Source organism: Phascolarctos cinereus, unplaced genomic scaffold, assembly GCF_003287225.1.
Source record: "Phascolarctos cinereus isolate Bilbo 61053 unplaced genomic scaffold, phaCin_HiC Scaffold_9;HRSCAF=440, whole genome shotgun sequence".
NCBI lineage: Eukaryota > Metazoa > Chordata > Mammalia > Diprotodontia > Phascolarctidae > Phascolarctos > Phascolarctos cinereus.
Window position 1 is genome coordinate 252,842,574 of NW_027556402.1, and position 21,216 is coordinate 252,863,789.

The following is a 21,216-nucleotide window of genomic DNA, read 5'->3' on the forward strand; positions in this document are numbered from 1 at the left end:
ATTACCTGTGGTTTCTGAAGGGCTCACGTGTAAAGATAACTCAGGATCTCAAAGCTGGGAGAGGCCTCAAAGGACACGGAGTGAGCAGGAATCCCTCCCTCCCACAACATACCTGACGAAGGTTGGTCACCTCCAGCAACAGGGAGCTCACCACCTTTTTTGGCGCCTCTCTAACTGCTAGGATGCCTCTCCTCTCATAGAGCCCAGAGCTGCCTCTCGCCCCCTCCCCCCTCCCCCTCCCCCCCTTTGCTCCTGGTTTTGCTCCCTTCATTACGTGACTTTGCTACCAGGGAGTCGGGAAGACACGTGCGCCTGGAGCTTCAGCTTCATTTCCCCTTTGTCCCCCTTCCCGCTTAGCCAAGGCCCCTTCAAACCCCACAATAAGCAGAATGCCGCGGTCTCCTGGATGCAGAGAAGGGGGGAGCATGGGGTCAGGACACAGAACGGAGAGGGCAAGAGAACCAGAGAGCCGGCGAGATGGAAGGACGTTGGGGACCAATAGACCAAGGCCCAGAGAATGGGCAGGACTGCTCCCGAGGCCTCCTCTCCGACTCCTAATCCTGGCATTTCTGCACCGCACCCCGTGGTCTTCCTCAGGGGAGCGCCCAGAGTGAAGGCTGGCAGGCCGTGGCGAAGGAGAGAGCCAGCCACCAGCCCCCCAAACTAGGTCAGGTGGGCGGAATGAGTGAATGGGCTGCGCCGGTGGCAGACCTGGCGTCCCCTCCTCCCCTTCCCTGCCCGGGATCCACCCATCTTAACCCACCTTGGCGTTTTGCAAATGAGGAAACTGAGTGAGGCCCAGAGACATGCAGTCTTTTGCCCATGGTTGCACAGCTAGTAAGTGGCGAGATTGGACGTGACTGCTCTCAATCCAGAGCTCTTTCCCTCCTGCCCTACAGCTTCTTGTTCCACGCCCATCACCAGGGTGTGTCCTGAGGTCTCAACTCTCCAACATGGGGCCCATTTCCGTAGCTCCCTCTAACTCTGTCCCAAGCTGCCCTTGACTGAATTGGTCTTAAAACCTTGATCTGGGGACGGATGTCATCCTGCCTGCCTGTGGCCAGTTGTGTGAGCCCCTCGGGCCTGACTCAGGGTCAGACAAGGAGGCTCTGTCTAGGCTCGGTGCCAAGAGGTCCCAGAATCCTCGGTCATTTTGGAGCAACACCCAGTCTCCTGAGGGGCCTTGAGGTGTGACCTGGGACCGAGTCTAGACCCACTCCCCTAGGCCAGCTCCAAAGCATATTGGCCTCTGCTGGGGGGGCTACCCCACAGCCCATAGCCACACATCCCCAGCGAAGGTCTGCCTAGCCCCATGGGTGAGAAGCAATAGGAAAATCCTAGCATGCAGCCCAGAGTCAAATGGGGATGCTCCTGGTTATCTGCCCTTCAGACGAGTCACACCTCCCACTTGTACAGAGGTCAGCAACTAACACTAGGTGCCTCCTTCTCTCCTTCCTGGAGCCCGGGAGAGAGGGCCCCAAAAGGCCATGGGGCACCTCCTGGCCCCATTCATCAATTTTCCATGAAGTCATTGCTGAGTGTTTCCAGGGTGTCTAGACTACATGTGTGGGAGGAGGGGAGGGCTCAAAGAATAACAATGCCCTCCTCTCCTATTGTCCCCTGAGGTCTGCAGGGTGCTTTCAGCACAACCATCCCCCCCATCTCTGTGCCTTGTCAGGCCCCCGGCCCAGCTCCATCAGTTGGAATCTCTCTTCAAAGTCGAAATCAGGGGCCACTGCCCCAGGAAGTCCTCCCTGCCCTAAGAAAACATAGGCTACCCCTCCTGGGAGTCATCTCGTCGGATCTCCTTAGGGTCCTATACAGTAGGGGGGTTCAGGCTCTAATAGAAATGGGGGCTGAGAAACCCGGCATCCATAGGGAGCCCTGAGGACCACAGAGCAACTCAGAAAACCACACATTCGACTCTATCTACGCATTTTTCATCTCCCTCTCTCCTCCCCCTCCAGTCTGTAAGCTCCATGGCAGCAGACACCATGTCTCATTCATTATGCCCCCTTTGGTGTTCTGCACACAGCTGATGCTTAATAAGTGCTTCAGCTTGTGACTTATTTCCTTATTAGGCTGTGAGCTTCATAATCGCACCCTCTTGAATTCTGATACGTCCAGCAAGGTGTTCTGCAAACAGCAGGTGCTTAATAAATGTTTTTTTCCCTTTTCTTATCCTTTCCTAGGCTGTGAGCTGCAAGAATGAGGATAAGACTCCATCTTGCCTAAACTTTGTATTTCATCCAGCACAATGTTCCGTCATAGAAGGTGTTTAATAGATGTTTCTGTCTATTATTCCCATAATTTCTCATCCTACGGAGTCCCATCTGCATTCCCATTATACGGATGATGAAGCTGGGAAGCGCCTGGCCCTCTAACCTGACTCGAGTGTCCTGTAACTTCCCAAAGGGACTCCCCCCTCCCCCCCAGCTCACAAAGGGGGTCCTGGGGGGAGGGGAGGGCATGGCCTCACCTTCGAAGAGGAAGGTCTCGTTCCAGTGGGGGTTCAGGTTCTTCCTCTTGACCTTGGTCTCCAGCTTGTGCTTCTTGTCGGGGAGCAGGTAGATCTTGACGAAGGGGTCGCTGGTGCCACTGAAGTCCTTGGCTGGCAGCTCCTGGGCCTTCATGATCTTCACGGTGAGGGTGGACTCTTGGAAGTTGTAACCCACGCTGAACTGGATCCGGCCCAGGTTCTCCTGGCTGCAGCCTTCGTGGGCCTCGTCATCCTCCGAGCCTGGGGACAGCTGGGGCGGGAGAGACGGACACCCCCGGGGGGCATCAGGGCCAGCCCCCCTGCCCCAATGACGCATCCCTCCGGTCCTGGAGAGAGGGTGGGAGCCCTCTCTGGTTATGGTGAAGGAGCCCCCTGTCCGTAGAAAGCAGCCCTCTCCCAGCACTTACAGCTCATGTCTCTATCTGCTCCTTGGTTTACAAAGTGCTTTCCTCCCGCAAGAACCCCTGGTTCCCCCTCATCTGAGCGCCTTCTCCCTGCTGGTTATCTCCAAATTAGCCTCATCTGTTTCTTCTGGGCACGTGGCCTCCCTCATCAGACTGGGAATTCCTAGATTTGCCAGTGCTTAGCTCGGCGCCTGGCACACGGCAGGCATTTAATAAATTCTTGCTGATTTGATTTGACAAGGACCCTTTGAAGTAGGTAATGCAAGCATTATTATCCCCATTCTAGAGATGAGGAAACTGAGGCCCTGAAAACTTGTAATTCACCCAGAGCCAGAGCTTGGACCCTGCTCTCCTTGCTCCAATTCCAGGGCCTTTCCTCCTCCTCCAGAACCCCAGTATGGGCAAGGGACTTGTGAAGTCACTTGGTGAATAAAGGCCAGAGTGGGTCCCGCCATCTTGCATCTCCTGATGCCAGATCTAGCCATGCCAGCTGCTACTCCTGGCCTGGGTGCCAAGTAAACAGCCCAACATGGTAGGCTTGGGTGGAACCTAGGAGAGGCTGAGGGACACGCTGGGCCCTTATTTGGGTAGGGACACACCGGAGGTATTGGCTGGAGGGCTGGAGGGGACCCCTAGGGCAGGGGATCTCAAGGCCCCTCTGCCGAGCCTGTGGACCCCTTCTCACAATCATCTTAGTGAACCCATAAGACACACAGGATTGCAAGGAAACCAATTCTATGGAAATACAAGGATCAAAATATTTTTGTGAAGAAAAGCTCACATGCCCTAGGTGAAGAACGCCTGCTCCAGTCCAATTGATTAAGCATCGCCCAATGGATTACTCATCTAATGACTTCTGTTTTACAGAGAAGGAAAGTGAGACTCAGAAAGGAATCGTGACTTGCCTCTGGGGCCAAGCAGAATGGACCAATCCCCCTTCTCCACCAGAACCCTTCATGTACCTAAAATTCTCAGCACAGGGCCTGGCACATAGCAGGCGCTTAATAAATGCCCAAGATGACCTTGGTAACAAGTGGCCGAGTCAGGATTTGAACCCGGAAGTCTAAATGAAATGCTTTCTTCATGCCAGTGCAGAGGCTTCTGAAAGCCCCTGAACCTAGATCTTTCCACTGGATGTGGCGATGGGCCGGTGGAGAGAGGGAAGGACTTAGGCCTTTGGCATTCACTTTCCCATTGGGTCAGCTGCAGAGACCATCAAAGGAGGTTCTGGGCAGCAGGAGGGCTCCTCTCTAGAGCTAGGACCCTCTTCTCTCTGATCTGGTCCCCTGACTTTGATTTCACTAAATTACAGAATCTTGGAGCAAGAAGGAACCTCAGAACCCATGTGGATCACTGAGACCCTGAAACAGAAAAGCCCTCTACAGCCCCCTGGGCATCTCGCCTCATCTTGGAAATTTCCAGCTCTGAGAGACTCACTACCTTCCGAGGCAGTCCATTCTACATTGGTATGGCCCTGATGGTTAGCAAGTTTGTCTCTACACTTCACTTTCCACCCTAGCTCCTGGTTTGCCCCTCAGGGCCAAGCAGATTAAGTCTAAGCTCTCTTCCACACAACAATCCTTCAGATATTCAGATAAACATGTCTTCTCCCCCCTCCAACCTCTTCTTTACCAGGCTAAACATTCCTCCCTCTTCTGATTCTGCGTTCCTCCCCCTCCTGGAGCAGTCATCAGCACACGCTCCCGGCTCCTCAATGTACTTCCTAAAATAGGGTGCCCAGAGCCAAGGGCTGGGCTGACCCTTTTTTTTGTGCGTGTGTGTGGGGGTGGCGCCAGGCCAGGATCACTGCCTCGAGGACTCCTGGGCCTCTTACAGGCTCGTCACCAGGCTCTGCATGCTCTCGCACCACCATAGCCCCAAGCCCTAATTAACCAGATCTGGGATGGCACAGTGGAGCCGTAACTATGGCAACCTGGCTGGGCAGCCCCCACCGGAGCCCCAGGGGGACAGGCAGCCTGAGACCCTTCTCCTTCAGAAGGCATCATCAAAAAGGCTTCAAAGGCAACCCTGTCCGCCTGACTGTATCTGAAGTGAGGCTGACCCCTTGAGAGGGGTGTGGCCAGGCCTCCCTCCCCTCCTCCACCAGCCTCAACTTCCGGGTCTGGATTGCTCAGAGCTTGAAGCTCATGTAGGAAGGGCTGGGAGGCTTTTGGGTACGATATCTCCATGGAAGCTTGCAGAACCCCCCAAAGGGAGGTGTAGTAATTATTCCCATTTCACAGAAACTGAGGTGCAGGTTAAGGGCAAGCCTGAGGCAGGAGGCAAAGCCGGGCCTTGTCACTCCCAGTGGGAGGGATCTTTAGAGGTCCTCTAGATTAGGGGTCCTTATGGGGGTCCTGGGCCCTTGAAGCAGTCTGGGGAAGCCTATGGACCCAAAAACGTTTGTAAGCACAGAAAGTATACACAATTACACTGAAATACAGTGATTCAAAAGCTAAAACTCCACCCCTCCTCACATTCACAGATCTCAAGTCAAGACCCTTCCCCAACCCAGTCTGGTCTAACCAGATGTTATGTTACAGATGTTACAGATGACGAAACTGGTGCAAAGGCTTTGGAGAGGGGAAGCAATTTTCTTGAGGGAATGAATGTTCCATTAAGGGTTAGGAGATCTAGGCTTGAATCCTGGTTCCCATACTTAATTAACTATATGGTAATTCTCTTAGCTGCTCTGTGCCTCAGTTTCCCCATCTGTAAAATGGGGATAATAACACTTGTACTGTCTCCATCACAGTTTTGCTTCAAGGAGAGCCCTTTGTAAGCTATCACCGTCCTGGGCTTAGCAAATGTGATGGCATAGTAGAGCTGGAGGGGAACTTAGAAATAATCCAGGCTTTCCACCTATAGCTGGGGAACTGAGGCCCAGAGATAAGGAAACTAAAGCACCGAGAGGTAGGTGAATGATGTGACCAAGGTCATACATGTGATCATAGAACTTAGGATGGGATTTTGAGCAGGAGGCCAGAGTCCACACCCCTCCCCCATTTTTGCCGATGTGGAAACTGAGGCAGGATTTGAATAAAGCTTCCGTGACTCAACCCAGTGCCCTGATCACAATGTCAGGCCACCTCTGGCAAGGTGGCGGGCAGCAAAGTCATGATTCATAACCGGGTTCTCTGACTCTGACCACTGAGTGGCAGATTGGAGCAAAGAACTTGGGAGCAATTATCCCTCTCCTGGTTGCTGCCTTGAACCTTGTTATTAGAGCTAATGACCTGGTCTATCTCTGGCTAATTCCATTCTATTCTCCTCCTCCTCCCCAGAAACCAGGAGATGGGGAACCAGTCCCAGCCTCCCTCCCTCCATCTGCCTCCATCGCCTCCAATGGGCAAGACACCAGAGGCAACCGCACATCAGGGCTGGGCCTCCAAGGGCCTTCTGGGAGCCCTACCTTCAGGAACCAATCAAAAAGGCATTCAGGGACCCGTAGGGAGGATGCCACTGACTAGGAAGGATCATGGGAATTAGATCTGTCTGAGCAGAAAGGGAGACATGGGAAATCAGGAGACAAAGTCCCCGACGGAATTCCAGACAGACTTGGAATCAGGTTAGGCGTCCAAAAGGATACAATGAATGGATGGAGAAGAGAGACCACTAGGCGAGGTCAGTACCTCAAAGCTCACCCAAGGAGTCAGGGCTGGGGAGCCTGAGAGGGAGAGAAGAGCCGGAAGGAGGGGCCAGCCCAGCAGGGCTGTGTCTGATCTGATAGGACAAGAAAGACATGGGCCGCTGGAGCTGCAAAGCCAGGGACATGCCCCTCTGTGGCCTCCAGAGCTAACTCCATTGCATTCCATCCGGGCTCAAGTCATGCATAAAAAGCCTCAGTTTCCCCTAGAGCCCCTGTTACCCAGGAACGTCTGGGTAAATTCGGGCTGGACTTGGAGGCTGGAAGACTTGAGTTCAAATGTGTCTTAGACACTGCCTGTGTGACCCTGGACATTCACTGTCAGCTCCTTCATCTGTACAATGAAGATAATAACAGCATCTGCCTCACAAGGATGTTGCGAAGACAGAATGAGATTTCATCTAGAAAGGCTGTGCAAATCTTAGTATTCCTTCCCAGCACCTAAGTGATTTCCCCGGTATCCTGGAAGAGGAATCCAGCTCAATCCCAGAAGTATATTCTGCTCCCCCTTCACCTCTCTCCTCCCCCACTTCATCTCTGCACAGAATGGTTACTGGGTTGGGATCCAGAGGTGTGCCTTCAAGCCCTGTTTCAGGTATTTAGCAGCTCTGAGACCACAGACAGGCAAGTCATTTCCTCTTTCTCAGCCTCAGTTTTCCCATTTGTAAAATGGGGATAATAATAATTATCACCCTGAACTCGCACCCTCTGGCGATCTATGTAAGGGTGTTCAATCAACCATAAAGCACCATACAAATTCGAGCTAGGATTAGGATGCCTGCTCCTGCAGGTCAGCCACGTCAGGGCCTCTCTGGGATCACAGGAGTCTACAGTTGATGAGAGGGGCCCCTGATGAACCGTCATGGCCCTTTTATGCCAGCAGGGGGAGTCACATGATACTATAGAATGTCTGGGCTGGAAGGAACCTTAGGACATAGAACGTGGAATGGAGAGCTCCATGAGACCCCAGAACAAAGAGGGATGTCAGAGCTGAAAGAAAACTTAGAACTCATCTCGTCCAAACCTTGTATTTTACAGATGAGGAAACCATGGCTCACAGAGTGTTCCTTGCCTCGAGTCACTTGGCTCACAAGGGGGCAGAGCTAGCACTTAAATCCCTGTCCTGGCAACAGCACAGTGGAAAGAGCTTTGGATGTGGGAGCTGGAAGATCTGGGTTCAAATCTCAGCTGTTCCTTGCTATCTGTGGGAACTTAGAATGTCCCTTCCACTCCCTGGGCCTCAGTTTCCTCACCTGTAAAATGAGGGGATTGGACTAGTGGCCTTGGAGGTCCCATCCAACTCTGGAGCTAAGATTCTGCTGTCTTCTGCTACCCCGTGCTTTTCACACCATGATAGGCCATAACCTCCCATCCCCCAATGCCCCGCTGCGGCATTCGCTTGGAGGTGTGGTTCAGTCAGAGATCCCCAAATCCCAGTCAGATCCAATCCCCCAAAGGGGTTCACTCTTGCAGCAGATCTGATGGGAGAAGGTCAGGTCACATGGGTCCCTGACTCTATGCTAGCTCAGCCTCAGGAGAGGTCAGGGACAGTAGGCTCCTCACACCAACTCCTCTTAGCTGTAAGAGGAAATTACAACTAAAAACTGAGTGAGAGACCCAGGATGATCCTGGCTAATTGAGGGACTTTCTCTGGCCTCAGTTTCTCCTACCTCATCGGTCTCTTCCTCTGTGATAACAGGACTCTCTTCTCTTTGATCAGGGCCACTAAGGATTGATCTCAAAGGGTTTTCACTCTCTATCGTCTCATTTTATCGTTCACAAGGACTCTGCTAGGTTGGGAGGGAGGGTAGGAGCGATAGTCTGTACTTGACAGATGAGGAAACTGAGTCCCAGAGAGGTGAAGACTCAATGTCACTCAGCTAGTTTGGTGGCAGAGATGAGCCTAGAAGTCCAAATTCATTCACTCACTGAACAAATACTGGTTTAACCCCTACTATGGATAGCTGCTGCCACCTCCTATCCATCCTCCCCCACCATGATCACTCCCAGCCCTGCAGGACCATGGGAACCTACAGGAGATCCAGAGCTGGAAAGGACTGGAGAAGGCATGGACTCTAACTGCCTCATTTTACATATGAGGAAACTGAGGCACAGAGAAGTTAAGTGACTTGCCCAAGATCAAGTGAGGCATAGTGGGCATAGTGCCAGACAGGGAGTTAGGAAGACCTGAATTCAAATCTTGCTCTAGACATTTCTTAGTTGTTCACCTCAGGCAAGTCACTTAATCTCTCCCTGCCTCAGTTTCCTCATCTGTAAGATGGGAATAATGATAACACCTCCCTTAGAGGGCTTGTTGTGAGGATCAAATAAGAGGATGTTTGTAAAGCACATTGCAAACAGTAATGTGCCATATTAGCTGTTGGGTTGATCAATTTTTGAGCTGAGATTCAAGCCCAAGGCCTCGGACCCCAGCGCTCTTTGAAGTATTCCACACTGTCTCCCAAAGGAGCCAGGGAACACACGCACATAGTAGGTGCTTCCCACAAAGCTGTTCAGCCTGTCTTAAGGACTTTCCCTTAACTCAAATGGCAGACTGACAGGAACCCCAGGCCTCTTTCCCAGATGCCCCAGTGCCTAACATCACACTCTCTCTGACCCTAGTTACAGTTAAGGGAGGGGGGCATGGCTCACCTTCCTCCTTTCCACCTCCCGCGCAGACCCACCCCATCCTTCTCACCATGAGCATCTCGCTGGTAAGGGAGTTGACAAGGTCTGAGACAGAAGACCGAGGCTCAGTCCGGCGGTCGGACTCATCGTGGGGCGTTTGGCCCGGGACAGGGGCTGTATTCACAGCCTTCCCACCTGCTGGCAACCTAGGAAAAGAGTCTGAATGAACGTCTGGCTGGAGGGTGGTGTGGGCTAGGCACCAGGGAACTAGCCGGGCAGGTGATCAACCTTATGTACATGGGCCATAGGCTGGCCCGCCCCCACCCCCACCCCTACCCGACCCTCCTGCTGCCGACTCAGGCCAGCACTCTGGGCCTCCTGGTGCTTGCCTCCCCCATCACACTGATCTCACTTTCTACCCCATTGCATCCTGCCTGCTCCTTGACCAGGTGTCAACCCCCAGGGCTTCTCTATGTCTTCCCCACAGGCATCAACTGCCTTCTGGCTTGGCCCCAGGGATGCCTCACTTCACTGGGGTGAGCCTCCCCTGCAGTTTTGTCCCTAAACCTTGGGGCTCAGTTTATCAGCTCCCTCTCCTCTTTCCAATAGGCCCTACAGACTCTTTGAGGACTCCCCCAGGACTCAAGTTCCTTAGAGACAGGCTTTCCCTGGCTTCATTTCTAGCTCTCCCAGTTACTGTCCTCCCTGACCCTTCCTTCTGGGAGTGCCCATGCTCTCTATGGCTTTCTCCTACAATGGAGTGATCCCTCCCAAGTACCACCCACCTCCTTCCTTCTCCCCCCACTCCAACCCTGCTCCTCCATTAGTTTTCCTGGGCCCACTCACCCCAGGTGGCAGGAGCCTGGCTGGGTGCTCCCAGGTCACATCTACACATCATTACTCTCTACAAACATGCCCCAACCGTCTGTCACTCAGAGGCCCCCACCTGTGTTTGCTCAGGCTGACGGGAGGAGATTCAGATAGGACACAGCTGCCAGGGCATTAGACTCGGCGCCAACATAGCCCTTCAGGGGGCAGGGAAGGATGGATTGATGTCGTGGGAGTGAGGAGACTCAATGTGCCAAGGAGATCCTCCCTCCCTCCTTCCCCCGACCCCCACCAAACTGATGTAGCCATTGACTGAATCTCCTAACCCCTCCTTTGCTCCCCGATTTGAGATCCCCACGCTGTGGTGAGGCTGTCTCCCCATCTAAGAATTCTTGGGGATCAGAAGGTCCCTTTCTTATTACCTCCCATCCATAGGAAAGGTGTCTCAAGGTAGACGCTCCTGGGGGTCTTATGAGAGGCCCTGAGTCTGGTCCACCTGCCTCCTCGGCCCGGCCCGTTGTCCGCCACCAGCCTAGGCTGGGGGGAGGCCACATCCTTTCGGGAGGCTCTCTGGCTACTCCCTGGGAGGGGTCCTTACGGCTGGCTGGTGGCTGAACCTGGGCCCCCCTTCAGCCCTCAGCGGAGAGGGAAAGTGAATGGATGAGGACCAGGCTGGAGCATCCCAGGAAGAGGACGTGGGAGCAGGCAGAGAGGACAGACCAGTAGCGTGAAGCTGAGGACAAGCTCGAGTAGAATGGCGTTGGGAGCGCCAGGCCACGGCCGGTCTCTGGAGACGCACGGACTGGACACGAGCGAGGGGGCGCCAGCAGAGAACGGCAGCAAGCGTACACGGGGCCAGTCGGACATGCAGTCAGACACGCCACGACCCCGGGAAGAGGACACCCCAGTCAGACGGTGGGAGGAAGGGGCCTGCGCGCACACACGTACACACGCACAAACCCGCGTAAATACACCCCTCCCCGGGATGGCAGCCAGCGGGGGACTGGCACGGGGCGCACCGTCCCGCAGCACAGCGGAGAGGAACAACGCCCAGGGGAAGCTGGGCACGCCGAGCGCTGTGTGTGAATTAGTACACACTGAATCAGGGCGGGGGGTGGAGGGTGTGTGGAAGCGAGGGAGGATCCGGGGTGTGTGCACACACACACACACACACACACACATGCACACGCACACGCCTGGTCTCAGCTCGGCAGACACAGCATGACAATCTGCCTCCCACCCTCCTCCCCCAACCAAGACACACCCCCCCGACCATGACCACATCGCTCAGAGAGGAGATGCGCGCGCGCACACACACACACACACACACACACACACACACATAGAGGACACGTGCTCATGCAGACACAGGCACAGGGAGGAAGGAGGAGACTGAAATAGCTGGAGAGGTAAAGTCAGGTTAAAAATAGAGAGTGGGACAGGAGGAGAGAAAGAGAGAGAGATTGACGGTTGAAGGTATGGAAAAACGTGGAGTTCTTTTGGAAACACCAGAGCAGCAGCACAGCTGCAAAGCAGCCTGGGAGACAGATGGAGCCGCTGAGGCTGTCAGAGGTTACAGGACAGAGAGGGAGAAAAGGGGGGGGGGGCTGACAGAGAGAGACAGAGAGAGAGGGATGGATAGAGAGACAGAGCCAGTGGAAAGGCCTCAGTCACTGGCTGAGGGTCGGTCCCCTGTGAGGAGCAGATGGGAAGGAGAAGAAAAGAGACAGGGAGAGAGGTTAGTCAGAGAAAAAGCAGGCACGAGACGTTTGGGGGCGGGGGGCCACCGGGGCGGACAAGGTGGAGCGGCGATGGCCAGGAGGAGAGGCAGAGAGGAGGGCAGGAGCACACACCGAGGGACAAGAAAAACATGGCAGAGTCTTGAGCAAGGAGAGCAGTGGGAGTAGCCTCCTCCCCCCTTCCCCCAAACGGGGGCCTACGGCTGAAACCATCTGGATCCCCGAGGGGATGACTGTGAAAAGGTGCAGCTGAAGGGGTGAGAGGCTGAAATGGAGACTGAGAGATGAGGCGCGGAGTGAGTGGTGAGGCTGGAATGGGCAGAGCCAGAGATGGGGGAGCTGGAGGGGGTGCAGGGCACCTGGGGCAGCAATGGACTCTTGACTCTTCCACGGGGCTGGGGCAGGGCTGAGGGCATTTTAAAGACCCCTTCAGGGGCAATGTGGACCGCAGCTGGCCATTCAAACTCTCAGAGCCCCAGTCCGGGGAAGGAAGTTTTCCCCAGAGCGAGGCTGTTGGAGGGCACCAGGGCTGGTCACTGACACCATGCCCAGATCGCAGATCTAGACCTGGATGAGGACCTTGGGGATCACTGGGTGCATTTTACAGAGGAGGGAACTAGGAGGAGGGCGGGCCACCCCTCCCTCAAATGCCCAGCTCCCATCTTGGCCCCACCATTTATTTTCCCCTGCTTACTTTCCTCTGGCCTGACTGCCCTCCCAATCCCAGGCTTCCTTGGGGCTCGGGATGGAGGATGGCGAGGACCCCAGGTCAGCCTTCCTACTCCCCCCCCCCCCATGGCCCTCCTGGTCTCCAGGGAGATTCGCTTTATGAGCCTGTTACCATCCGGAGCAGACTAATCGTTTTCCCCAACAATGATGGGAGACAGATGCTGGGGCCCAGGCGGCCGTGACAGTGCTGAGGGACGGCCCAGAGCTGGGCCAGATGGGGTGGAGGAGGACGGCTCTGAGATGGCCAGCTGGGAGGGCCCTCGGACCTGTCCGGTGCAGCCTCCCTGGCCAGCAGGCAAGACTCGGGGGAGTCAGGGAACCACGGGGTGATCTTGGACTCTCAGTTTCCTCCTCTGGACAATTAGGGACAATTATACAGGGGCGCCTTGCGTGGTAAGGACCAAAGGGGAATTTTCAGTCTTTTTCATGGCTTTGGAGCTGGGCAGGACCCTAGTGGTCACTTAGCCCCCCACCCCTTCCCCGTATTTGACATAAACTGAAGGCCAGGGAGTGATTGTATAGAATCATGTGGAATTAGGGCTGGGGGGGGGCCTTAAAGGTCTTTGAATGTTCCCCCCCCATCATTATACATAAAGAAACTGAACCCAGGACCCAAGGGATCCTCAGGCTCCTCAAATTAATGCTTGGAGTGAAGGACAATGCTGGGATTTGAACCCCAGGCCCTCTGGTGCCAAATGCAGCATTCATTTCATTGTACCATGCAGACAACAGGCATGAAGTGCTTTGGAAGTCTTAAAAATCCAAATGTAAGTCATCAGTTTACAGACTGGGAAACTGAGGCCCCGAAAAGGCAAGAGTCACACAGGTCATAATAAAAGCAGCATTAGAACCCGGGTCCTCTGACTCCAAACTCAGCCCTCTTTCCAGCCTACCATCCTGCCTCTTATGGGGCTATAGATTAGAGGGGAATGAACAGGGTGGAAGGGGATTTTAGACCCCCAGTTAACATCCCTGGGGTCTGTATTAAAGCAGCCTGCCACCCTCTGAGACCTGATCTCATTGTGTCTGCCTCTTCTCCTATAGGGAAAGGTTGAGCTCTCTGCCCACCTCTACCTCTGACCGGTGCCTGGAGCCCCGCCCCCACCCCACCCAGTATGGCCCCATCAGGGTGGCTGATGTCCCATGGGCTCAGACTCCAACTTTCCCCATTACACTCAAAGACATAACTTGGGGTCCTGGGGGACAGAGCAAGGAGCTGTTCTCCATGTTGGGGGCCTTTACGGCAGTGTGGATAGGTGGGATGGTGGCAGCTCTAAATCGGGAGGAAGAGAATTCTTAATGCCCTCCATCTCACCCCTTGGGACCATCCCAAGGGTAGGAGCAGGGGCCTATCAAGGACCCCAAGGGAAGGAGTAGAGATGAATGCCCAGTGGCAGAAGGTGGGAGTCACACTAGCCAGGGTGGGAGAAATGGAATGGAGGAGGATGGGAACGGGGGTGGGGTCCTCCTAGGATCTCAGATTTAGAGCGGGAGGAAACCCTGGAGTCAATCCAGGGGGCAGAAGGCTCTGACCCCACCACCCACCTTTCCCGGTGTCTGGTGGAAAGGACGGGGGGGCCAAGCTGATGTAAGGATCAGATGGGATGCATTCAAGTATGGTGTGAAAGCCAAGTAACAAGAAGGTAAAAATAGGCTGTGGGTGAAAATGGTGCCAGCTAATTAGCACATGGGTAATGTGAAATCTTGTTTCCAGCCTACATCTGCTCCCTCACGCTTCACACCTTGTTTTTCGCGGCTCCCCGGAAGGGTTCCAGCCTTTTCTACCACCTCTCTCCCCTCCCTGCCCCTTGGGCTCTCCCAGTTTCAAGGCTCTAGCCGGAAAGGACAATGTGGCATCTCTGGTGGGGGCCATGGAGGTGGTAGGAGGGAGGTGGGACCCACATGGAATGCCCATGGGCATGAGGGGGGCCAGGATCCTGGAGTCTTGTTGGGCATGCTGGGATGGTGCCAAGACATGCCACGAACCAAAGGAAATCAGTCTGACTCCCCTCTCCCTCCCTCCCTCCCTCCCTCCTCCCAGGCTCTGACTTGGCTCACCCCAGACATGCAGCCACTTCTGGGTGGGGATGGCCCAGATGATGCAGCCACCGGGTCTGGCAGGGCAGCCAGCGAGACAGCTCGTTTCCAGGAGAAACCAGGGGGCCGGAAGAATCAGCGTCCCAGCTCGAGGGATCCAGAGCCCTGGGCCTGGCCGCGAACAAGCTCTTTCCCCCCTCCACAAGGTCCTATGGTCCCTTCCTGTCCCCCAGGACCTCTTCCTAAGCTTCAAGGTCTCCCTTGGAGACAGCAGCCCATCCCCCCCAGCAAATGTGACAAGCTTGCAGCCCAGAGCCCCAGGCCCCGCAACTCTCATTAGTGTGACAAGAAGTAGAATTAGCCGGGGTGACCAGTGCTCTGCTTGGGGCCTTGTCTGTCAGAGAATCACAGGCTTGTTGAAAGGGACCTTAGCGATCATCGAGCCTGCCTCCCTTGTGCTGCAGAGGGGGAAACTGAGGCCCGGAGACGGCAAGTGCACATTATATTTTCCCAGTAGAATGTAAGCTCACTGAGGGCAGGGACTGCTGTATATGGGATTCGTATGCCCAAGCTACAAATAGGGTGCCTGGCACACAGTAGGTACTTATTCCCTTCCCCATTGGTAGATGTCTACTGAATTGAATGGGAAAAGGTTGTTCGGGGAGAAGTAGGGAGGGCTCAAGCTTTGAGCTGGAGCCGTCACTTGACTCTAACTTCCGTGGTCTTTGCACTGGGCCTTGCGGTCTGTCTGCCCTCCTCCATCAGGAAGCTGGGCTCGGGAGCAAGCCAGGCAGCTGAGCCCGTGCAAGGTCCCTGGAGCAGCCTGGAAGCCTGGGCAGGGGAGGCCAGAGCCAGGCTTAGGTGGCACTGGGTATCTGCGGACCTCGGGCCAGGGCTGGGTAGCCTTGGCACCCCCCTCTCTCCCAGACCCTGTCCTCCAAAGGTACTGGGTCCCAGCTGCAGATTGCAGTGCTTTCTGTAGTGTGTCAGGGGGCTCCAGTTTGGAAAGCTCAGCTACATCCTTCCTATTTAGCCTCTGCCTATGGCTATACTGCCTACCCTCTTGGCACAGCCCTGGCCTCTTTCCATAAGCCCTACCTTGTCCTCATCCTGACCTGGGGCCTGGAACCGGCCTGAGCTGTGGGGCCTGGGGCTGTGATGACTGGGCTTCTGCCATCTCTCCCCACCAGCTAGCAGTGACCCTTTCCCTTTCTCCTCTCCCTTGCCCTTCCCAGTGGTGGCCTCTCCCCAACCCCTGCTAGTTTTTTCCACCGCCCTTGCATCCCTCCTGAATATAGCCTTATCTTCTAGATTTTTGGTTCCACCTTGGCGTTCCCCTGAAGTCGGGGCAGGGTGAAGCCCCCTGAGCTCAGGGAACGCCAGAGGCCAAGAGGAGGTTGGGGTGGGGGATGAGGGAGTCCAGGCACATATGCCTGACATATCCCTAACATCTCCCTACTCACCAACCACCAGAGAAACAGGGATTTCCAAGGAGTGGCAGGCAGAGATGAAAGATGTAGGCAGCAGGAGGGAGCTGAACGGGAAGATGGAAGGGGGCAGAGCTGGGGGTCGCTCCCTTCACAGAGGAGTGGGAGGCAGGGGCAGAGCCTGGGGGTGCAGGTGTGATCCAGATTGGTCCCAGGATGGTCCGAGTGACCCAGGCCTGAGAAAGCATCACCGAGATGGTGATGAGATTGAAAGGCATCCACCTGGGGGGGGAGGGAGAAGCATCCTCCACCCCCCTCCCCAAGCTGACAGTGAGACCCCAGCGGCTGGGGCCTCTTCCTCCTCTTCCTCCAGCCCTGGGCAGGGCTGGGGTTGGGGGACCCTCTCTGCGCCTCCTCCTCCTGCTGTGGCCGGAGGGGCCTCGCCTTTGCTCATACCTCTTGTCCCCCTGAGCGCTCTGGTTCTGTTGAGTTCCTGGGTTTTGCAGGTCAGGGATATTGGCAAAGTCATCCTGTTCCGAGAGCCCTAACACCAAGGATAGCACCACCATCCGGCCTTCCCTGCCCAGGACGGGGGCAGCCCGCCAGCCAGCCAGTCAGGCAGCGAGACGAGGAGGCCCCAGAGGCAGCGAGTGAGCAAGAAAGGGAAGGAAGGAGAGAAGGGAGAGAAAAGAGAGAGAAAAAAGCATAAGAAACCAACTTTGGAGGAAGAAAAAAAACACACTCAGCATTGTCAATAGCCGTAGAAGGAGAAAATGGGAGGGAGAGGAGAGGAGGTGTCCATGGCCCAGACCCAAAGCTCATCCTCATGGGGCAAAGGGCAAAAGCTACAATCTGGGAGAGAGTGGGGGAGGAAGGAAGAGGGTTCAGTAGACGGCTCTTGGAACACCTGGTGGGAACCTTGGGGACCAGGGCACCACAGGGTCATTGAGCTTGGGACTGATTCTGGTCTCTGTGCCTTGTTCAGGTTTCCATTCAGGAAAATGCCCCCTACCTGGGGAGGGTTACAGACCCTGACCGACCCGGCTCAGGTCATAGGCTAGTACCCTCCAGCATTCTGAAAGTGAAAGGGACCCAAGTGGGCGTCTTGTCCAGCCTCGACCCAAACTGGAATCACCCTCTAGAACATACCTAACATGTGGTCCTCCAGTTCGTTTGCAGGACTCCAGTAAGGGGAGCAGGAATTTCCACTTTGGGCCAGTTTTGCTTGTTAGGAATTAGGCTGAATTTGGCCTCCGTGACTTTCATCCAATCAGATTTAAAGCTAGAGGGGACGTTGGGGGTCATGGGATCCAATCCCTTCATTCTGGAGGCGCAGCAATTTGCCCAAGGTTACTCAAGTAGTAACAGGCAGAGTCAGGATTCGAACTCAGGCCTCGGGACTCCAGCTCCAACGTCTTTCCCCTGCACCACCATGTTGTCTCCTCCTCATTGCTCCCAGCTCTGGCCTCAGGGACCAAGAAGAATGGTTCTGATTCTTCTGCCATGGAATAGCCTTTTGGATTCTTGAAGACAGAACAGATCACACATTTTCTGCTCTGGGCTTGCCATTCCCAGTTTCTTCACTCCATCCTCGAATAGCACGGTCTCCAGCGCCCTCAAAATCCTGGGCACCCTCCTGTATCCACTCACTTGTCTTAACGTCTCTCCTAAGAAATGGCCCCAAGACCTGAACACAGTGCTCCAGATGTGATCTGCCTAGGGCAGCACGCAGGTTTGCCAACTGACCCATTCTACCACTTGCTGAATCCAACTGAATTGGCTAGAATTTCACTGTGGAGGGCAGGGTGTTCTTACTGCTACATTAGGACCATTTATGTGTCTAGTTTTTTGTTTTATTTTGGTAATTGAATTGCCTCCTTCATTCTGGGCATTATGATACTGCTAATATAGCCTCACAGGGCAAGCAGACAAGATCTGAGCCCTCTAGACCATTGGGAGATGAAGGAGGAATGTCTCTCCAGGCAGCTTCGACTGGGTTTGAGGAAAGACGTGGCATCAAATTGATGCTCCCTCTTCTTCTGGCCCAAGAAACACAATAGCTTCTGAGCTAAGGAGCCTCCCTGGGTCAGGATCATCGGAACTGCTTCTGGTGTTAGAGCCTCTCGCTCTCCAGTTTGGCTACGATACCATTCAAAGACTTCTCCCCGAGAAGGAGCCGGGTTGAAGAATCCAAGGGGAGTGGGGAATGGTTTAATGCTAGCCCAGGGACCTTTCACTAAAACATGGTCCAAGAAGGTCTTGGAATGCGAAGGAGGAGACTCGGAGAGGGTGAAAGTTGTAACGGATGTAGGAAAGTAGGAAAACCAGGGCTTCACTAAGGAAGTTCTAAAAGGACATCAGTATAGACAAGAGGATGGACCAGTTCAATGGATGATGCAGAGAGCAAGGATATTTTTTGAGGAAGGTAAGAACAAAACTAGGGAGGAGATACAAAGCTATTGGAAGAAGAGGGAGCTCGGAGCTCACGTTGAGGCATCTAGCAGCAGTAGCCAGCTACATCTTCCTCCTGCCTAACAGCATAAGAATTGGCTAGGTTTGCTTTGTGGAAGACAATGAACCTTGCTGGTCCCCTGAGAAGGCAAGAGATGGTGGGAGTCTAAAAGGAATGCACAAAAGTGGAAGGGTGGAGGTGTCTCAGAAGGCAGACCTGGTGGGCATGAGAATGTGCTAGAGAAGGGAGAATAGGGTAGCGGAGAGGGCACTGGTCCTGGAGGCAGAAGACCTAGGTTCAAATCCCAGCTCCAACATTATATGACCAAGATAAGAATGGTTTCTCATCCATAAAATGGGGAGGTCACCTGTATTTAATACCTTGATGGGTTGGAGATTTAAAGCATTTCGTGAGCATCAGTGCAAGGTTTCTTCACTTGACCTGAGTCTGTGAACTTGTTTTTAAAATATTTTGATAACAATATTTCCAAGTCGACAAACATTTATTAGGCACTTACTGCATGCCAGGTGCTGTGCTAATTTCAATATAATTGGGTTTCTTCGTCATGCTATGTGTTTTATTTTATGCATTTTAAAATATGATCATGAGAAGGCTTCACCACACTACCCTAAGGGTCATGGCACAATAAAAAGTTAAGAAACATTCCCCCCCCCATAAATGTGGATTACTATCACCAAAAATGAGACCACTGAAGCACTTTGAATAGTACAAAATGCTACACGTAGTTGCAGTGTGATGATAATAACACTTATTCTTAGGTTTTGTACGATTGTATATGTGTGTGTGTGTGTGTGTGTGTGTGTGTGTGTGTGTGTGTGTAATATATAATGTATATAAATACTTGATAGCAAATTGCTTGCTTTTTTAAGGAGGGGGGAGGAAGAGAGAGAATTTGGAACTCAAATTTTTTTTTAAGAAAACCAATGTTAAAAATTGTTTTTACATGAAATTGGAAAAAATAATTTTTTTTTTAATGAGGCAATTAGGGTTAAGTGAGTTGCCCAGAGTCACACAGCTAGTGTTAAGTATCTGAGGCCCAATTTGAACTCAGGTCCTCCTGACTCCAGGGCTGGTACTCTATCCACTGTACCGCCTAGATGCCCTGAAAAAGTAAAATTTTAAAATTTAAAACAAAAAATAATTAAAAAATAAAAACATTATTCTTTTTTTGAATGCTTTTTTTAAACTTTTTTTTTGCAAGGCAATTGGGGTTAAGTGACTTGCCCAGGGTCACACAGCTAGTAAGTGTGTCAAGTGTTTGGTTTGAGGGTGGATTTGAACTCAGGTCCTCCTGACTTCAGGGCCGGTTCTCTATCCACTGCGCCACCTAGTTGCTCCTAAATGCTTATTTCTTAGAGGAGAAGGTGGAAAAGATCTGAAAAGGGCCAGAAGGGGTGGCAGTGGAGGTGAGTTGGTCAGAAATAGAAATAGATACCACCCAAGGGGTAGAGTGTACTATCCCTGTCTGATGGACAGGGGCAGCCGGCTGAGCTGATATGTTCTCTAACTTTGGGGAAATAACATACCCCTACACTCCTGCCTGACCTGAAATCTCCTCCCCTTTGTTCTTTGCTCTTTTTGACTTGGTAAAATTCCATCTGGCTTCCAGAAACAAAACACCACCATGTTTCTCCCCTAGTTAATGCATTTTCTGATGCTCTTTTGGCCCTCCGTGAACTCCAAATGCCTCTTCTCCATAAGCGCCAACCTTCTACAGGCCTGAATGCTACAACCTTTGGGAGCCAGGATGTTGTGGGTGAAGTTTCTTTTTTTTCCAGAATTGAGGGAGGAGGAGGGAAAGGTTTGGTATTGGACTTCATGCTTTGCTTGGATGTCTCCAATGTCCTTGTCAGGTAATGCTATGTACCCTTGTGCTGGGGTTTTGTCCACTTGTGAGACTGGGAGAGCCTGTGGAGCAGGGACTACTTCTTACAAAAACTTTGAAAAAAAAAAAAAAAAACTTTGTATCTCCTACGGCATTCAGGACAAGGCTCTGAACAGAGCAAATGCTTAATAAATGTTTCTTGAATGAAAAGAAAGCAGCCCATGTTGGAGGACACTAGTGCCACCATTTTGCTAGAGTAAAGAACCACCACTCTCCCCATGGAAAGGGAAGGGTACTGGGAAGGGATGGGCAAACCATAGGTGGGATCTCAGAGGTCAGATAATTCATTCCCATCTAGATTATAAGCTCCTTGAAGGCAGGGACAATTTCATTTATCTTTCTATTCCCAGTACCTAGCATAGTGCCTGGCACATAGTGGGGTTTAAGACATACTTGTCAATGGGTTGATTGGATTTCAGTGGGTTTGTGATCCAGTAAATTAGCAGCAGTCTCCCTCTATTAATCTTTGGTCAAATTAATGAGCCTCTGAGCCAGGTCATAATGATAATTGTAACTCAAATTTCTATACTATCCTAAGGGTTATAACAACTTCATGAGGTAAGCAGGTAGAGCTATTAGACCCATTTTATGGATGAAGAAACTGAGGTTTGAGGGGTTAATGTGATTTGCCAACCATCACACAGTTAGCATGACATCAGAGCCAGGGTCCAAATGCCAGGTGTCTCAATTCCAAGTCCACCACTTCTCCAGTTATCAATAGTGATAACTGGCATTGGAATTTAAGGTTTGCAAAATGGTTTTGCCCACACGGCCTTGTTTTGTGCTCATAACACACCTGGGAGGCAAGTATTAAAGGTAGCGCCATAGATTTAGAACTGGAAGGGACCATGGACTAGAAGTCCTCTCGTTCTGGCCCCCTCATTTTAAAGATGAAGAAGCTGAGGTCCAGATTACGAGTC

General features: G+C 53.0%; 1 protein-coding gene across 5 annotated transcripts in view; it reads right to left on the minus strand.

The window, feature by feature from the left end:
- SYT7 (synaptotagmin 7) overlaps positions 1-21,216 on the minus strand; it is a 92,184-nt gene that overhangs the window by 14,358 nt on the left and 56,610 nt on the right. For 3 of the 5 annotated variants that reach the window (XM_020968111.2, XM_020968113.2, XM_020968114.2), the window contains 3 exons: positions 16,395-16,517; positions 9,249-9,384; positions 2,480-2,750 (listed from right to left, as the gene is read on the minus strand). In XM_020968111.2, coding sequence (XP_020823770.1) covers positions 2,480-2,750; positions 9,249-9,384; positions 16,395-16,517 — 530 coding nt within the window. The remainder of the gene's footprint in view (positions 1-2,479; positions 2,751-9,248; positions 9,385-16,394; positions 16,518-21,216) is intronic. The other 2 variants (XM_020968115.2, XM_020968116.2) reach the window with 1 other exon arrangement.